General features: G+C 42.4%; 1 protein-coding gene across 7 annotated transcripts in view; it reads right to left on the bottom strand.

Annotated features, from left to right (window-relative positions):
• Window positions 1-18673, bottom strand: part of serac1 (serine active site containing 1) — a 435627-nt gene that overhangs the window by 16188 nt on the left and 400766 nt on the right. For 6 of the 7 annotated variants that reach the window (XM_041182871.1, XM_041182869.1, XM_041182872.1 and 3 more), the window contains one exon: window positions 2474-2606. In XM_041182871.1, coding sequence (XP_041038805.1) covers window positions 2474-2606 — 133 coding nt within the window. Of the gene's footprint in view, window positions 1-1711; window positions 2607-18673 lie in introns of those variants that run through there. The other variant, XR_005942391.1, reaches the window with a different exon arrangement.

Here is an 18673-nt window from a genome sequence, read left to right as displayed (position 1 = left end):
TGCCGCGAATGGGAATTCGGCCATGTTTAGAGGCTCCCTGCATGTCTCTATTTTTTATCGTCGTATCGCTGACCTGATGGCATATGACCCTGTTTTACATGTTCGTGTGGGGGTGGCCTGCCAGATTTATGGACGTAAAATCCAACCCTAAAGGTTTTAGTATGATGTTAATAAGTGGGTGGGTGAGGGGATTAGTGAGTGAGGGGTGCATGGATGATTGCAGATGAGTGAATGAATGGGGGTGAGTGAGTGGCAGGGGTCTGAGAGGATAGTTAGTTGGGTCAAGGGGGTCGGTATCCGGAAGCAGATAGTTGGATTGGGGCAGTGGGTAGTTAGGTTAAGGGGGTTGGGCAGTCGCATAAAGTGGGTGGGCAGTTAGATGGGGGTGTGTGGGGAACGGGGTGGTAAGATTGGGGTCCACTGTTAATCACTGACCGACGCAGAAATTAACAGCGGGACAGTACTAGGGTAAGTGTCATGCAACAGGGCCAAGTCTCCAACACACACTCAGAGGGACTTGAGTAGAACACAACTACCCACTGGAAGTTTAAACTTCCAGGGCAAATACCACACATGTGCATGGGGCAAGACCTCCAAAGAGTCCCAATGCAGAACAGTGGTAAATGTCTTAACATTTGCTGCTGTTGGCATTGGAAGATATAGCCCAATATTTTGTTTACTCCAAGACCCTCCAGTACCCACTAAATAAAGTTTTGCATGTTTTAAAATAAAACATTTAATTAAGAAACGGAAATTAAATTTCAGCTAAATAAAAGCACACTATTTACCCACTCTTTAACACTTTCACAAAATTCCTGTTACCATTCTGTTTACAAGACACTCTATTGAGTAGGTACTCTTTATCATTTATAATCTTACTAGTTGTATGTCTGGTCATACAGCTTAACATAGGCTTTAAGGGGTATTCTTAAAGCTTTTAATTTTCTTGAGGTGTGTTACTTCTTGACAGGATGGCATCCAAGAGAAAATTTGCTAACTTCTGTTTAGTCATGGGCACTGAGTCTTGTTTCCAAACAGGATTTAGTGTAGAATTGATCTGGAGTTTTACCCTTATTATCGATACGTTTGCTATCTTCCCATCTACTTTGACACCCACCCTTATTTGCCAATATGTATTATATAATTTTTAATTAACAAAGTCAGTTCTCCACCTAGCTGCAGAGACCGTCTTTGTAAAAAAAAAATTCCTACTCCCTAGCTGCACCTCACCCTTGTCTTTCACTCACATCTATGATGCCACTGTCAATATTTCCACTGATGATATCCACTTCTATTTCAAAAGCTTCTCTCCAATGGTACTTACATTACTATAAACTGTTTTGTTTCATCTTTCAGCACCTTTAATCCCTAAGATTTGCATTTCTTTTTGGACCTTATTCCACCTCCTGATCACCTAGTGTCCTCTGCTCTTTATATTCAACAAAGCAGTAGCAACTTCCCAAAATCTAGGATAAATGAATCCCTGATACCGTTTTAGTATTTTGCTTTCTCACCAACTAAATTAGATGCCCAATTTCTGATGTTCCAAAAGTGATTACACTTCCAAAGTATTTAATTGGTTATAAAAGACTGCAGGGAATTCTGAGGTTGTGAAAGTTGAAAATACTTGCATCTCACAAACTTGCAAATATAACATTAGTTCCATTTCATCTCACTTTGTATTTCTCTTTTAAAGGATCAGAAACGTGACTGAGTTTTCAAATTTCTTTAATATTTGTTTTGAAAGCAAATGTTGTCTAGGTGTTGTCCACAGAGAACGAAAACATCAGCAATGCTTCTTGTGCTCAAATGTTTGCTCAAGACAATGACCAAGTGGACCTTTTTTGCCTTCTCTAGTACTAGGCAGAATAAAATCATTCCAAATGCAGGAAGATTGGTTTTACAACCCAACATACACACCTGGCAAATATTTCCATAAAGATGTTAGCATCTTCAACTTTGTACCATTTGTTGAATAATTGTGATGTACCATGTCCCATCATTAGGCACAACAAAAGGCATGAACAGTGAAAAATAGTGGAAGTTATTGTGTAAATTTGGTTAATCCAGTTTTGACATTACTGTAAAACAGGAGTGTTGCCTTTCTTGTAAACCCAAAGAGCAAAGTCAAATTAATAGAAAGATTGCAAATAAATAAAAAAAACATCAGTTCCATTAAACATGTAGATTTTGAAGCATACCTTTTTTTTTAACAATCATAATCATTAAAAAAAATTATATCCTTTTAAAAGTTATTTAAGCACTAGCAGATTGTCTTCTGTGGATCTACAATATTATAAATGTATATACATTGTTTCACTTATATGCAATTTTTAATATCCTAAAATGTACTAAGCACTAGCTTTTTCAAAGTTTTGTTTACATGAGGAACACATTACTATAAAGTAGTCTATAAAGTAGGATTCGCTCACTAAAGTTGAAACTATGGCTGCTTTGTGAGACCATGATTCACCTTTTGAGTTCTTTTGCCAGAGCATCTTTTATAAATTTCAGACTCCGCTGGTAAAGGAAGGAGTCTCTGCTCCCAGGTTTGCAAATGTTTAGATGGTTTACATCCAAGGGAATAAAATCTCCAATTCCCAAATCTGAAAAATAATTAAAAACAAAATGAATAATGTGCAATAATGTGTAACCATGCAGATTTCATTAAATTAACTGAACCGTTACAGGTGAACTTGGTGACAAATAGGATGACCTTATCCCTAGTTTCAGCATGTAGGCGAGCCAGATACTCTAATACTGAGTCAACCAGACCAGGAAGCTTCAAAGTGGCCTCCTCCCAATGCCAATTTCAAGCTAGGTTCAAGGAGGTGCACACAAGTACTTCAGAATGACAGTTTCTAATTATCTTTTCCCTTTCCAATGAAAAAGCACTTGATATCGGTTTGACAGGTCCCCATAGTGCTATGGCTCAGGCTGAGAATTAAACATGTGAACTCACACCCCAATAATCCGGAGTTGCAACAGACGAAGTCTTTTCCTACAATCTAACAAAGTGGCTGAAAATATAACTATAGTACAGGAACAAATGTTCCTCACTTTTCTCAATAGTAAATTTACATTTCTGATGGCACGATGAATGGAACTAATGAACAATAGCAACTCAGGTTTTAAAATAACAATATTTTTAGCTTACATTTATAGTACTTAATTTTAATTCATTGCACTCTTTCTATTCAGTTCCATGATTGATTTGCACGCATTAAATACCAGGAATTCCCCCTTACATTCAAAAATAAGTTTGTGCTTGGAAGAAAATAAATATATCAAAACTCCAACAAACTACACAAGATTTTATACTAATCAGAAATAAAGGTGATGGAATGGTTGTGTGGGAGAGGAGTATTTGAGTTTAAGAGTTCCTACATTACATCACTGATAACACTTCAAAAGTATTCAATTGGCTACAACACAATTTGGAACAACTTGAGGTCATGAAATGCGGTATATAGAAACATAGAAAATAGGAGCAGAAGTAGGCCATTCAGCCCTTCGAGCCTGCTCCGCCATTCATTATGATCATGGCTGATCATCCAACTCAATAGCCTGCTCCTGCTTTCTCCCCATATCCCTTGATCCCCTTCGCCCCAGGAGCTATATCTAACTCCTTGAAAACAAACAATGTTTTGGCCTCAACTACTTTCCGTGGTAGCGAATTCCACTGGCTCACCACTCTCTGAGTGAAGAAATTTCTCCTCATCTCAATCCTAAATGGTCTACCCATATCCTCAGACTGTGACCCCTGGTTCTGCACTCCCTCACCATCGGGAACATCCTTCCTGCATCTATCCTGTTAGAATTTTATAGGTTTCTATGAGATCCCCTTCATTCTTCTGAACTCCAACAAATATAATCCTAACCGACTCAATCTCTCCTCATATGTCAGTCCTGCCATCCCAGAAATCAGTCTGGTAAACCTTCGCTGCACTCCCTCTATAGTGAGAAGATCCTGCCTCAGATAAGGGGACCAAAACTGCACACAATATTCCAAGTCTGGTCTCACCAAGGCCCTGTATAATTGCAGCAAGACATCCCTGCTCCTGTACTTGAATCCTCTCGCTATGAAGGCCAACATACCATTTGCCTTTTTTACCGCCTGCTGCACCTGCATGCTTACCTTCAGTGACTGGTGTATGAGGACACCCAGGTCTCATTGCACATTCCCCTCTCTCAATTTATAGCCATTCAGATAATAACCTGCATTCCTGTTTTTGCTATCAAAGTGGATAACCTCACATTTATCCACATTATACTGCATCTGCCATGCATTTGCCCACTCAGCTTGTTCAAATCATACTGAAGCATCTCTGCATCCTCTTCGCAGCTCACCCTCCCACCCAGCTTTGTGTCATCTGCAAATCTGGTGATATTACATTTAGTTCCCTCATCTAAATCATTAATATATATTGTGAATAGCTGGGGTCCCAGCACCGATCCCTGCGGTACCCCAATAGTCATCGCCTGCCATTCGGAAATAGACCCGTTTATTCCTACTCTTTGTTTCCTGTCTGCCAACCAGTTTTCTATCCATCTCAATACACTACCCCCAATCTCATGCACTTTAATTTTATACGCTAATCTCTTATTTGGGACTTTGTCGAAAGCCTTCTGAAAGTCCAAATAAACCACATCCACTGGCTCCCTCTCAACTCTACTAATTACATCCTCGAAAAATTCCAGAAGATTTGTCAAGCATGATTTCCCTTCTGTAAATCCATGCTGACTCTGTCCGATTCTGCCATTGTTTTCCAAGTGCTCAGCTATTAAATCTTTTATAATGGACTCTAGAATTTTCCCCACTACTGATGTCAGGCTGACTGGTCTATAATCCCCTGTTTTCTCTCTACCTTCCTTTTTAAATAGTGGGGTTACATTAGCTACCCTCCAATCTGTAGGAACTGTTCCAGAGTCCATAGAATCTCAGATGACCACCAATGCATCCACTATTTCTAGGGCCACTTCCTTAAGTACTTTGGGATGTAGATTATCAGGCCCTGGGCATTTATCGGCCTTCAATCCCATCAATTTCTCCAACACCATTGCCCTACTAATACTGATTTCTTTCAGTTCCTCCCTCTCACTAAACCCTGCATTCCCAAACATTTCTGGTATGTTATTTGTGTCCTCCTTTGTGAAGACAGAACCAAAGTATGTATTTAGTTGATCAGCCATTTCTTTATTCCCCATTATAAATTCCCGTTTCTGAGTGTAAGGGATATACATTTGTCTTCACCAATCTTTTTCTCTTCACATACCTATAGAAACTTTTAAAGTCAGTTTTTATGTTCCCTGCGAGCTTATTCTCAAACTCTATTTTCCCCTTCTTAATCAATCCCTTGGTCCTCCTTTGCTGAATTCTAAAGTGCTCCCAATCCTCAGCTCTGTTGTTTTTTCTGGCCAATTTGTATGCCTCTTCCTTGGATCTAATAATATCTCTAATTTCCCTTGTAAACCAGGCCACCTTTCCTGTTTTACTTTTGCACCAGGCAGGAAGAAACAATTGTTGCAGTTCACCCATGCGCTCTTTGAACGTTTGCCAATCCATCATTGCCCACTCGCATTTCATACCATCATAATTTCCTTTATTAAGATTCAGGACCCTAGTCTCAGAATCAACTATGTCACTCTCCATCTTGATGAAGAATTCTATCATATTATAGTCACTCATCCCCAAGGGGCCTCACACAACTAGATTGCCAATTATTCCTTTCTCATTATACAATACCTAGTCTAGGATGGCCTGTTCGCTAGTTGGTTCCTCACCGTATTGGTCCAGAAAACCATCCCACGTACACTCCAGCAATTCCTCCTCTAAGGTATTGTTATTAATTTGATTTGTCCAATCTATATGCAGTTTAAAGTCACCCATAATTACAGATGTTCCTTTATTGCATTCATCTCTAATTTCCTGTTTAATGCCATTCCCAACATCACCACTACAGTTTGGGGGCCTATATACAACCCCCACTAATGTTTTTTTGCTCCTTGGTGTTTCTCAGCTCTACCCATACAGATTCCACATTGTTGGAGCTAATATCTTTCCTCACTATTGCGTTAATTTCCTCATTAACCAGCAATGCAACTCCACCACCTTTTCCTTTTTGTATGTCCTTCCTAAATACTGAATACCCCTGGATGTTCAGTTCCCATCCTTGGTCACCCTGCAGCCATGTTTCCGTAATCCTGACTATATCATACCTGTTTACATCTATTTATGCGGTTCATTCACTTTATTGTGAATGCTCCTTGCGTTAAGGCACAAAGCTTGTCCTTTTAATGTTACTTGTCCCATTCCCACTATTTTTCACTGATTCTTGCCCTTGATTTCTCTGCCTATCATCTTTCTTATTCCCCTTTCTGTCTTTTGTTCTTGTCCTTGATTCCTCTTCCTCTGATTCCTTGCATAGGTTCCCATCCCCTTGCTATTTTAGTTTAAACCCTCCCCAACCACTCTAGCAAATATTCCCCCGAGGACATCAGTCCTGGTCCTGCCCAGGTGTAACCCGTCCAGTTTGTACTGGTCCCACCTCCCCCAGAATTGGTCCCAATGTCCCAGGAATCTGAAACCCTCCCCCCCACACCATCTCTTCAGCCACGTATTCATCTGATGTATCCTATTTCTACTCTAACTAGCATGTGGCACTGGTAGTAATCCTGAGATCACTACCTTTGAGGTTCTACTTTTCAACTTACTTCCTAACTCCCTATATTCTGCTTTTGGGACCTCATCCCTTTTTTTTTTACCTATGTCGTTTGTACCAATATGTACCACGATCACTGGCTGTTCACCCTCCCCCTTCAGAATGTTCTGTAGCCGCTCTGAGACATCCTTGACCCTAGCACCAGGAAGGCAACATACCATCCTGGAGTCTCATTTGCGGCCACAGAAACGTCTATCTATTCCCCTTACAATTGAATCCCCTATAACTATTGCATTCCCACACTTTTTACTCCTCCCCTGTACAGCAGAGCCAACCGCAGTGCAACGAATTTGGCTGTTGCTGCTTTCCCCTGAGAGGCCATTCCCCCAACAGTATCCAAAGTGGATATGAATCCAAGTCTTTCTTTCAAATGATATGCTGACTGCTGCCTCTCTATTATCAGTGACCCTCTGTTGTAAATATTTCAAGCTGAATTTTCCTATTGCTATCAGTACAAACACTGCAATTACACTACTTGTACCAGAACAGAAATTAGCAATCTTTTCTCTGATTTACCACTAGAATGACTATCCCTGTCCTAGAAGGAACAAGGTGAGTGGGTGTGCAAGGGGATGGCAGGTTCAAAGACCAGAAATCTTCAGCTGAATGTGATCTTCAGCATGTGGGAAACCCCCGTGGAACAAGAAGGTCAGTTATTTAAATATGTGAAATGCTGCTTACCCACTGCTTTAACCCGGGATTCTGACTTTAACTGTATGTGCATGGGTTTCCTAGACTTCCTGGAAGTCGCAAGGGAAAACAAGGTGGGAGAACAGTGGATATTGAGAGGGCTAAGTGATTGGCAGGCAAAAAAGGCTTCAAATACTTTATGTGAAATTGTAAAGGAGCTCTCTAGGGGAGAGTGACCATAATATAATGGATTATTACATTAAGTTTGCAAGTGATGTAGTGCAATCTGAAACTAGGGTCTAAACAAAGAAACTATGAAAGTATGAGGGGCAATTTGACTGTGGTAGTTTGGGAAACTTTATTAAAAAGGTATGACGGTAGACAGACAATAGACATTTAAAGAATTAATAAATGGTTTACAATAAATTCCTTTGAGGCACAAAAACCCAGCAGGATAGTTGATCCAACCATGGTGAACAAGAGAAGTTAAAGATTGTATTAGATCAAAGGAAGGGGCTTATAAAATTGCCAAAAAAAAGTAATAAGCCTGAGGATTGGGAGCATTTTAGAATTCAGCAAAGGAAGACTATATATATATATATATATATATATATATGAATGATGAGCTCCCACATGATATATATGACAGGGTTCATCCTCATGGCTTGCTGAGTCCACTGAAGACACACAAAAGTGATGCTCCTTTATGCCCTATCTTATCTATGACCAGTTCTATACAGCATGAACTGGCCATATGGTTGGGCTAATTGTTACAATCAGTTTTAACCAAGTTTTCCACATACACGGTGAAGGACTCCTTCACATTTGTGAAGACCATAAGGGACTTGTATATTGATAGCAATGCTATGTCCATGTGCTCATTTGACATTGCTAGCTTATTCACCAATGTTCCACTTAAGGAAACCATAGATATTTGTGCTGCAGCATTATATCATGGCAATCTAGATCCACCACCATTACATTAATCAATATTCATTGAACTTATGAACTTGGCAACTTACGCAGTTGAGTTCAGCTTTAAATGACACCATGTATGCCCAGATAGATGGTGTTGCCTTCTAGGCCCAGCTCTTGCAAACATCTTTGTTAGGTTCCATGAGAAATGTGTCTTCAATGGAATGACACCTAAACCTCTCACTACTTGCATATTTCCGATATGTGGATGATATGTTTGCTATATTTATTTACATTTGCTATATATTAGCACCATGTAATAATTTTCTTGCATGTATTAATGGGCTCCATCCTGCACACAAATTCACCTTTGAAATGGAGCAGTCAAATGAATTCCCTTTTCTTGACGTACCATGTCCAGAAATCTGCCAAGGGGTTCTCTAGCACAAGCCTACCTTCACTGGTCAACATACACATAGGGATTTTTGCAGTTCCACTCATGATAAGATTGGCCTGATCAGCAACCTCGTAAATATGGCCCAAGCCATTTGTTCATCATGCAAGCTTGGTGCTGAAATACTGCGCATCAAAGACATCCCTAAGGCCATCACTTTCGGCCCTGAGAAGTGCCCAGTCTACCTCAGATTACCCTGGAAGGGCAAGGTATCTCAAAAATTTGAGCAACAGATGGAGCTACTTGTTTCATGCTGCTACTATGCAGTGTATGCAGTAGCAACACAAGTGGTGTTAGCCACTAACAGGATGCTGCCGTTAAGCCAAAAAGACATTCTGCCTATCTCACAAATGAGTAATGTAATTTATGAATTTCAGTGTCAGTGTGATGCTAGGTTTGTAGGCTGTATGTCCCAAGGACTGGCGGATTGTATCAAACTGCATGTCCCTTCCGCTGTTCACAACAGGCAAGGTACAGACCGTAAGACCAGCCCATACTTACAAAACTCAAAAGTGTTCAATTAGATGTGATTCCACGGTTGAACAACATTTGCTAAATAATCCTCCGTATGCTAAGAATTATGCTGACAACCAATTTAAGATTGTCAGTTGGGCTCGTAGTGTGGCACATTTGCATGTACTGGAAGCTACATATAGTACACAGGGCCCTGTTCCTTGCAGACAGAAAAAACATGTACATACGTTGCACTTGTTTCAGCCAAACAAAATTAGTGACAGCCATTTGCTGGTTCATTCCTCAGGGCAATGCCTTGACCAATCAGAGTCCACTTGCCAACGAATCAGCACTCTCTTCTCATACAGTACAAAGTGGTTGCTTCCTCTGACATTGGTATTCTTGGGATTGTCCTGATGAGTGCAAGATGAAAAGCTTTGACAAAATGTCTTTTTTCAGCAATACTCAAGTCACTGAAAGCTGAGTGGGATTGTCCTATGAGGAAAGATTGAGCAGTCTAGGCTTATATTAGAAGAATGAGAGGTGATCTCATTGAAGCATACAAATTTCTACAGGGCTCAACAGTGTAGATGCAGGAAGGATGTTTCTCCTGACTTGTGGGGCAGTGGTGGCAGGTGGGAAGAGGTCTTCAGCCAGGGGACACAGTCTCAGAATAAAAGGTAGGCCATTTAGGACTGAGATGAGGAATAATTTCTTCGCTCAGATGATCGACATCCCAAAGTGTTGAAAGATAGTGGATACATTGGTGCATGGGTTTCCTAGACTTCCTGGAAGTCGCAAGGGAAAACAAGGTGGGAGAACAGTGGATATTGAGAGGGCTAAGTGATTGGCAGGCAAAAAGGCTTCAAATACTGAAATTTCGCACCTGCTTCCTTTCATAAGTTAAAGATTTTTGCTCACAGGACTCATTCTTCACTGCTTTAGTTCCACTGCTGTAGTTTCCAGGTCATTTCTACCACATTGGAGTTTATTGCCTTTGATCTACATCTCCCAGTTGTCAATCTTCAGATTAGCATTGGAGGCACTTATGCTGCTCTACCTTGGATTTTAGATGTGGAACAAGATGAGCAGCAACACCAACAATTGCAGGAGCAGGAGCAGCAGCAGTCTTCTCAACAATTCGCCATGCCACATGTGATAGGAGATGAATAGAGAGCTCCAACAAGCAAGAGGTGATACTTCCAATACAGGGTTTACACACAGAGGAAAAGCTCTTGTACATGACTGAGTACCAGTGCCTTAGGAGGTTAAGAGTTCCCCATCAGATGGCTGCTGAAATTTGCAACCTCCTGGAAAAGACCTCCTGCCAAGTGGACCAGGTGGGCATGCATTGCCAGTGGCTGTCAGAATCACCAGAGTCTTTAATTTCTTTGACTCAGGCTTCTTCCAGGGATCAGCAGATGATATTTGCAGGATTGTGCAACCTGCTGCCAATAAATGCATTCTACAGGTGACTAAGCCATATTGCCAGGGCTGGCATGTATACATACTTCTCAACTGATGAATCCAGTTAGAGTGAGTGTGCACTTGGTTCTATCACCCCGGCTGGTCCTGTAGGTAAAGGGAGTCATAAACTATGCACATATGGAAATCATGGTGTCCCCAGATCTCTCTGTAGTCTTCATCAACTATACGGGATTCCACTGCATCAATGTTCAGTTCATCTGTAACCACAAAAAGATCATAATGCTTGTCTGTGTAAGCTTTCCAGGGAGCTGCCATGATGCTTTCAATGCCAATCAAGCTACTCTGAGATATTTACACCTCAAAGAAGAGTTAAGCATTTGGCATCTTGGCAAAAAGGGCTACCCTCTGAAGACATGGGTAATGATACCTGTGAGGGAAAGGATGTCAAACAGTGACCCCAAAGAAGGGTACAACCTGATCACCAGACTAGTAATAGAGCAAGCAGTTGGGATGCTGAAGATGCATGTACAGTGCCTGGACAGATCTGGGGGCATCCATCAGTCTGCACCAGCAAGTCCAGAATGATAGTGGTCTTCTGTGCCTTGCTCAACATTGCACAGTGGTGAGGACTGAAGCTCCAGGAGAAAGAAGGTGTTAAGTACTCTTCCTGTTTGAAGGAAGAGAGGAGGGCGAGTGTGATGTGGCGAGGGTACCAGCAGCTGCACATATAGCTTCCAGGAATGCCCAGGACAGCCTGATGCAGGCACACTTCACTTCAACTGAGGCAATGTAGCTACCCAGCATACATATTATGAATCCATTGGGTTCCTCCAGGCCCCAGCAAAAAGTAGTGCCACAATCAACAATTCATGCCTTTCACAGACACCCACTAGTCAAAGAATTCTTCAGGAGGCAGAAAACAACTCGGCAGGGGTCAATCAAAAATGGGCAAGACTGACAATGCAGCATCAAAATAAATTTTATGGTGCACAAACATGAAACTGAAATGTGATCCTAACTGTGTGTTAAACACCCAAATACCTCTGTGGTGCTTCAGCAGAGCTGATTATTACCCTGCTGTAGTTACTCAGATACTCTTGATTAATGTCTTCAGGTTTTGGAGGCCATGAAGGCCTTGCTAAAGGCTGCAGGGGCAGTAGTGTAGGCTATGGAATCTGTCAAAAGAAGAAACGTGGCTTATGATTAAGACTTGGGTATCCAACCATAAGGGTGTATACGTATATCTACGAAATGCTAAAGCTTGACCAACATAGTTCATCGTGCTTTGTGACATTGGGAGCAGGACTGATAGGTGCCCAACTTGTTTTTCTCAAAACTGCTGAACTATGAGAAGTAATTTCTTCTCAGACAGTCATTTTGGGAAAAGACAACAAAGGGTTATTAAAAAGGCTTCAAAACAGGCCTCGAGAGTCTGGAAAAATAGATATATGTCAGTCAGTGTCCCTGAGACTTGATAGGCACAACTGATTACAGGCCAACAACCGAAGCACTCGGGCTTCATTTCTGGACAATTGCCCACTTAGTCAATCTGAACCGAGTTCTACTGAGAACATCGAAAAGTGAGATCCACCTCCAACTTAGCACATGCTTATTTTAACTGTATAAAATACAGTAATTTTTGAATTTTGGTACTGCAATTGAGAGTGAGAGAGGGGTGATCAGGTCAATCAACATAGAGCTGGCCAGTCTTGGAAAATCTGTAGATATAAGACTTTTGTAACTCCATTGGTGTGGGGGTGAGAAACAGGGGCATATGGCTAGGTCGCAGGCATGGCATCCATGACATTTTATGGTAATTAATGGCGAGTTTACAGATGGGGAGAATGTAAAATGTCTTGGGCCCACAATCTCCCTGTCTGCTGCTGCTGCGATTTTACCAGCCACCCAGAAGGGTGTCCAGCAGCCCACCAGCTCAAGGGTCAATTGAGGCCCTTAAGTGGCCAATTAAGGGGATTTAGCCAGCAGCAGGAGAGGCCCAAGTCAAGCGTCCAGCCTGGCAGCTTTCATTCCTGTGCATTACAGATCATAACAACTTGTTATGCAACTCTTTTTTTCCTCATGCTGTGTCTGGTTCTTTAGCCAATTACGTTGAACCAATCACCAGGCCTTCCATAACTGGTAATATTCATGGGTGATTTTAATCTAAATATAGATTGGATGAATCAGATTGGCAAAGGTAGTCTGGAAGTTCATAAAGTGTTTTCGGGACAACTCCTTAAAGCAGCACATTCTAGAATCAAACAGAGAGCAGGCTATTCTAGACCTGGTAGTGTGTAATTAAAAAAATTCATTCATGAAATGTGGGCTTTGCTGGCTGGGCCAGCATTTATTGCCGGTCCCTAGTTTCCCTTGAGAAGGTGGTGGTGAGCTGCCTTCTTGAACTGCTGCAGTCCATGTGATGTAGGTATACCCACAGTGCTGTTAGGAAGGGAGTTCCAGGATTTTGACCCAGCGACAGTGAAGGAACAGCAATATATTTCTAAGTCAGGATGGTGAGTGACTTGAAGGGGAACTTCCAGGTGGTGGTGTTCCCATCTATCTGCTGCCCTTGTCTTTCTAGATGGTAGTGCTCGTGGGTTTGGAAGGTGCTGTCGAAGGAACCTTGGTGAATTCCTGCAGTGCATCTTGTACATGGTACACACTGCTGCTACTGTGCCGGGTGGTGGAGGGAATGAATGTTTGTGGATGTGGCGCCAATCTTGTGGGCTGCTCTGTCCTGGACGGTTTCAAGCTTCTTGAGTGTTGTGGGAGCTGGACTCATCCAGGCAAGTGGCGAGTATTCCATCACACTCCTGACTTGTGCCTTGTAGATGGTGGACAGGCTTTGGGGAGTCAGAAGGTGGGTTACTCGTTGCACAATTCCTAGCCTCCAACCTGCTCTTGTAGCCACAGTATTTATATGGCTATTCTAGTTCAGTTTCTGGTCAATGGTAACCCCCAGGATGTTGATAGTGGGGGATTCAGCGATGGTAATGCCAGTGAACATCAAGGGGCGGTGGATGGATTCTCTCTTGTTGGAGGTGGTCATTGCCTGACATTTGTGTGGCGCGAATGTTACTTGCCACTTGTCAGCCCAAGCCTTGATATTGTCCAGGTCTTGCTGCATTTGGACATAGACTGCGTCATTATCTGAGGAGTCACGAATGGTGCTGAACATTGTGCAATCAGCGAACATACCCATTTCTGACCTTATGATGGAAAGGAGGTCTTTGGTGAAGCAGCTGAAGATGGTTGGGCCGAGGACACTAACCTGAGGAACTCCTGCGGTGATGTCCTGGAGCTGAAATCACTGACCTCCAACAACCACAACCATCTTCCTTTGTGCTAGGTATGACCCCAACCAGTGGAGAGTTTCCCCCTGATTCCCGTTGACTCCAATTTTGCTAGGGCTCCTTGGTGCCATACTCGGTCAAATGCTGCCTTGATGTCAAGGGCAGTCACTCTCACTGCACCTGACAGGCAGGATTAATTAATGACCTCATAGTGAAGGGGCCTTTAGGTAACAGTGATCATAACATATTTGAATTTCACATTCAGTTTGAGGGAAAGAAGAGTGCAAACATAAGAACATACAAATTAGGAGCAGGAATAACCCACTTGGCCCCTTGAGCCTGTTCCCCATTCAATAAGATCATGGTTGATCTGATGGTAACCTCAACTCCACACTCCTGCCTACCCCCCAATAACTGTTCACCCCCTTGCTCAACAAGAATTTATCTACCTTTGCCATAAAAATATTCAAAGACATGCTTCCTCAAAAGGTGGTGGAAGCAGAATTCCAAAGATTCATGACCCTCACAGAAAAACTTTCTCCTCATTTCTGTCTTAAATGGGTGACCCCTTATTTTTAAACACTGATCCCTAGTTCCAGATTCTCCCACAACAGGAAGCAGCCTCTCCACATCCACCTTGTCAAGATCCCTCAGGATCTTATATGTTTCAATCAAGTCACCTCTTACTCTTCTAAACACCAGTGGATACAAGCCTAGTCTGTCTAGCCCTTCCTCATAAGGCAACCTACCCATTTCAGGTATTAGTCTAGTAAATTGAAATTGAGGAATATGTCCGTCAGACTTGGTGAGACTTCAGATGACTGAGGAGCCCAATTCTGGATCCACATCTTTTTCCGCAGTGGGGGCATGTTGTTGCACAGGGGAGTGGAAATTGCAGTCTTGATTTGGCTTCCTTCTCCTTCCTCTGGGGTTGCTGTTCTGCCTTGCTGTCGAGTCACTGAGCCTCAAAGTGGCTTGCGCCTTGATGGATGAGGTGGTGCCATGCCAATCGGCAGCATTCTCCTCCCTGTCAGTGGTGTTAATGCCTCCATGCTTTAGGGCGACCTTGAGCGTATCCTCGTACCTTTTCTTTTGGTGGCCTTTTGAGCATTGGCCAACAGAGAGCTGCGAGAAGAGAACCTGCTGAGGGAGGCGGTTTTCAGGCATCCAGACGCAATGGCCTGTCCATTGGCGTTGGTTCCGCAGAAGCAGGGACTCAATATTGCACACAGTACTCTAGACGTGGTCTCACTGTATAACTGGAGTATAACCTCCCTGCTTTTGTATTCAACTCCCCTCGCAATAAATGACAACATTCTATTAGCTTTCTGCTGTACTTGCATACTAACCTTTTGCAATTCGTGCATTAGGACACTCAGAACCCTCTGCATCTGAGCTCTGCAATTTCTCATCCTTTAAGATAATATGCTTTTTTATTCTTCCTGCCAAAATAAACAATTTCACATTTTCCCCCATTATACTCCATTTGCCAGATCTTTGTCCACTCACTTAACCTAACTCTTTGTCGTCTCCTTAAGTCCTCTTCACAACTATTTCCCTACCTATCTTTGTCTCATCAGAAAATTCAGCAACAATACCTTTTGTCCCTTCATCCAAGACATTTATATGAATTGTAAAAAGTTGAGACCCCAGCACTGTTCCTTGTGCACACCATTTGTAACATCCTGCCAACCAGAAAATGACCCATTTATGCCTACTTTCTGTTTTCCTGTTAGCTAGCCAATCTTCTATCCATGCTAATATGTTACTCCCCTATACCATGAATTTTTATTTTCTGCAATAATCTTTGACGTGACACCTTATCAAATGCCAAGTGGGTCCAAAACTAGTGTTTTAAACTTAAATAAAGGCAATTACAAGGGTATGAAGACAGAGCTGGCTAAAGTGAACTGGGAAATCATGTTAAAGTGCACAACAGTAGAGATGAGTGGCAGACATTTATGGAGACACTAAGCAAAGATACATTCCAGTGAGAAAGAAAGACTCTAGGAGAAGGATGCATCATCCATGACTAACTAAAGGAATTAAAAAGTGTATCAAATTGAAAGAAAAAGTGTACAATTCTGCAAAGATTGGTGGTAGGTCAGAAAATGGGGCAGAATTCAAAACAGGTAGAGTTACGAGACGCAGTTAGCAGACTAGAGTGAAGGATGGAGGAGTATGTCCATCTGGCTGATGTCATGACTCGACATGTGAGTGTCTTAAGGTTTCCATGGGAAGGGAGGCGACCAACTTGGAGACCTCTGTTCAGCAGATCCTACTGGAATTGTGCTCGAACCTGCACGCCATCGCTATAGGCATTGGTGAGATCCATCAGTGACTAGGTGAGGGGGGTGGGGCACCTTGACTTCCCTCCAGGCACTCCTTCTTCTCAGGGAGTCAAGCAGGGCACTTGAGCATCCACAGGAAGGAGGACCAGCAGATGGACAGCCTGGGGCCATCCACCCAGGTGACTCTAGGAGAGTCCAGCAGATCCTAATCCCCTCTTGCCTATGACCCCATCACCTCCAGCTGTACAGGCCAAGGATGGTGCACCAGTCCCACAGCATGGTTGGAGAGAGCATCATGGCTACAGGTCTAGTGTTAGCACTACCAATGATTGGTAGTGCCAAAACTAGACCTGTAGCCATGATGCAATCTCCAACCATGCACACAACTCAGTGTCTGCAAAAAACTTCTCAAAGGCGGTGACCACTGCATCAAGTCTTGATGCAGCACCTATGCTGTTGTGGTGACTATCACTTCCTAGAGCAAACCAATGAAGGGTTAGCTGCTGACCTTTCCAGTGAACAGAGCCAGTGAATCATGACGTTTGAAGGAGCAAGGCCCAATGCTGACATTGCTGTCAATATCACTGGTTGTGAAAGCCTTTCAGTCCACTGGCATGACAGTAAGGGACACAAGAATTGCCAAATTTCAAAGAAACTACGAGAAAAAGGTGCTGATTGGTTGGTAAGTCAACTCTGGTTGAGGCATTGCCTTGGAGAATGCACCAGAGAACTATTGTCCCCACGTTTTGGTTTAATTTGAGGAACAGGCAAAGCTAACTGCTTCACACTGCTACTATGCTGTAGCAACAGCAGCGATATTTTCCACTAACAGAATACTACTGCCAAACGAGTAATGTGGTACATGAATTTCAGTGCCAGTGCAATGCCAGGTATGTGGGTTGTACATCCCAACGACTAGCAGATTGCATCAAACAGCATGTCCCTTTGGCTGTTTACAATAGGCAGAGTACTGAGCATACTCAACCAATCCGTGCTTGTAAATCTCAGAATATCTAACATTAGATGTGATTTGGCGATTGAATAGCCTTGCTGGACAATCCTGAGTGTTCCAAGAATTACACTATCAATTTAAGATTATCAGTCAGGCTTGCAACTTGGCTCACTTATGCTTGCTAGAAGTTACATATATTCATATGCAGGGACCTATCCTCTGGAGGCAAAAGGAACATGTCCAGGCATTGCGCCTTTTTTAATTAAACAAAAGCATGGGGAGCAATAGTTCCTTGGTAGATTCTCCAAGACAATGCCTTGGCCAGTGCCAACTTGCCAACGAATCAGCACCTGTTTCTCATGCAGTATTGACTGTTGCTCCCTTTGAACATTTGGCATTCTTGCATCTGTCCTTACAAGTGCAAGATGAAAACCTTTGACAGCATGTCTCATTTTTCAGTAATACTCAAGTTCAGTACTTTCAAGTGACTATTTACATCTTTATTCATCCAGGGAGCTCTAACTTTGGATGGCCTTTCTTGCCACCTTGGAAAGGAGTAAAGTCTATACCCATAATGTCTCTGCTTGGAACACCTTCCATTACTTATTTTAGTCTTTTACCTGACAATCTTCAATTCCAATTCTTCTGGCCCAAATTTCTTTCCAACTAACTAAAATTAACAGTCTTCCAGTCGCTTATTTTCACACTTGAATTTTCCTTGTCCTTTTTCATAACTATTCTAAACGAAATGATATTGTGATAAGTATTTCCCAAATGCTCTTTCACTAAAACATGCTCCAATTGTCCATTTCATTTTCCAGAACTAGATCCAGCATTGCTTTCTGCCTTGTTGGGTCAGAATCATCCTGATCAAGAAAGTCCTCATGATAGACTTCACAAATTCCTTCTTTTCTTTGCCCTTTACATTGTTATTTTCTCAGTCTGTATAATTATATTAGGATAATAGAAGTCCCCAATTATCACAACTCAAGTTCTTGTATCTTTCTGTAAATTTCCTGCAAATTTACTCTTCTATTGTGGTCAAAAATGGGTTTTAGAGATAGGAGGAACTTGAAAACAAGGATGAGAATTTTAAAATTGAGACATTGCTTAATCAGGAGGCAATATAGGTCAGCGCGTTTAGGAGTGATGGGTGAATAAGACTTGGTGCGAGTAACTGATGGTGCAAGATGGGAGTCCAGCCAAGAGTAGTTTGGAATTGTCAGGTCCAGAGGTAAAAAAGGCATGGGATGGGGGTTTCAACACTAGATGGGCTAAGGCAGGATCAGAGTTGGGTGATGGGCAGGATGTTATCAAATCAGCCGAAGTCCCGACATCGGATGGAAATGCATGTCAGCAGGATGCATGGGTGGCCAGCAGGACTTGCCCCTCAATTAACGAATGGCAGCTAATTAAGTAGCTCCCCTGGGATTGCCATCCTATTCAGGAGAGTCACCTGGCCCCAAGAGCTGCTGGTCCAATCAGGGGCTGGCAGCTCAGGAGCCTCAGTGGTGGTCAATGCTGAGGAAGACAGG

This window comes from Carcharodon carcharias, chromosome 2 (genome assembly GCF_017639515.1).
Source record: "Carcharodon carcharias isolate sCarCar2 chromosome 2, sCarCar2.pri, whole genome shotgun sequence".
Lineage (NCBI taxonomy): Eukaryota > Metazoa > Chordata > Chondrichthyes > Lamniformes > Lamnidae > Carcharodon > Carcharodon carcharias.
The sequence above is the reverse complement of the archived record's forward strand: the minus strand, read 5'-3'. Positions and strand labels throughout refer to the sequence as shown.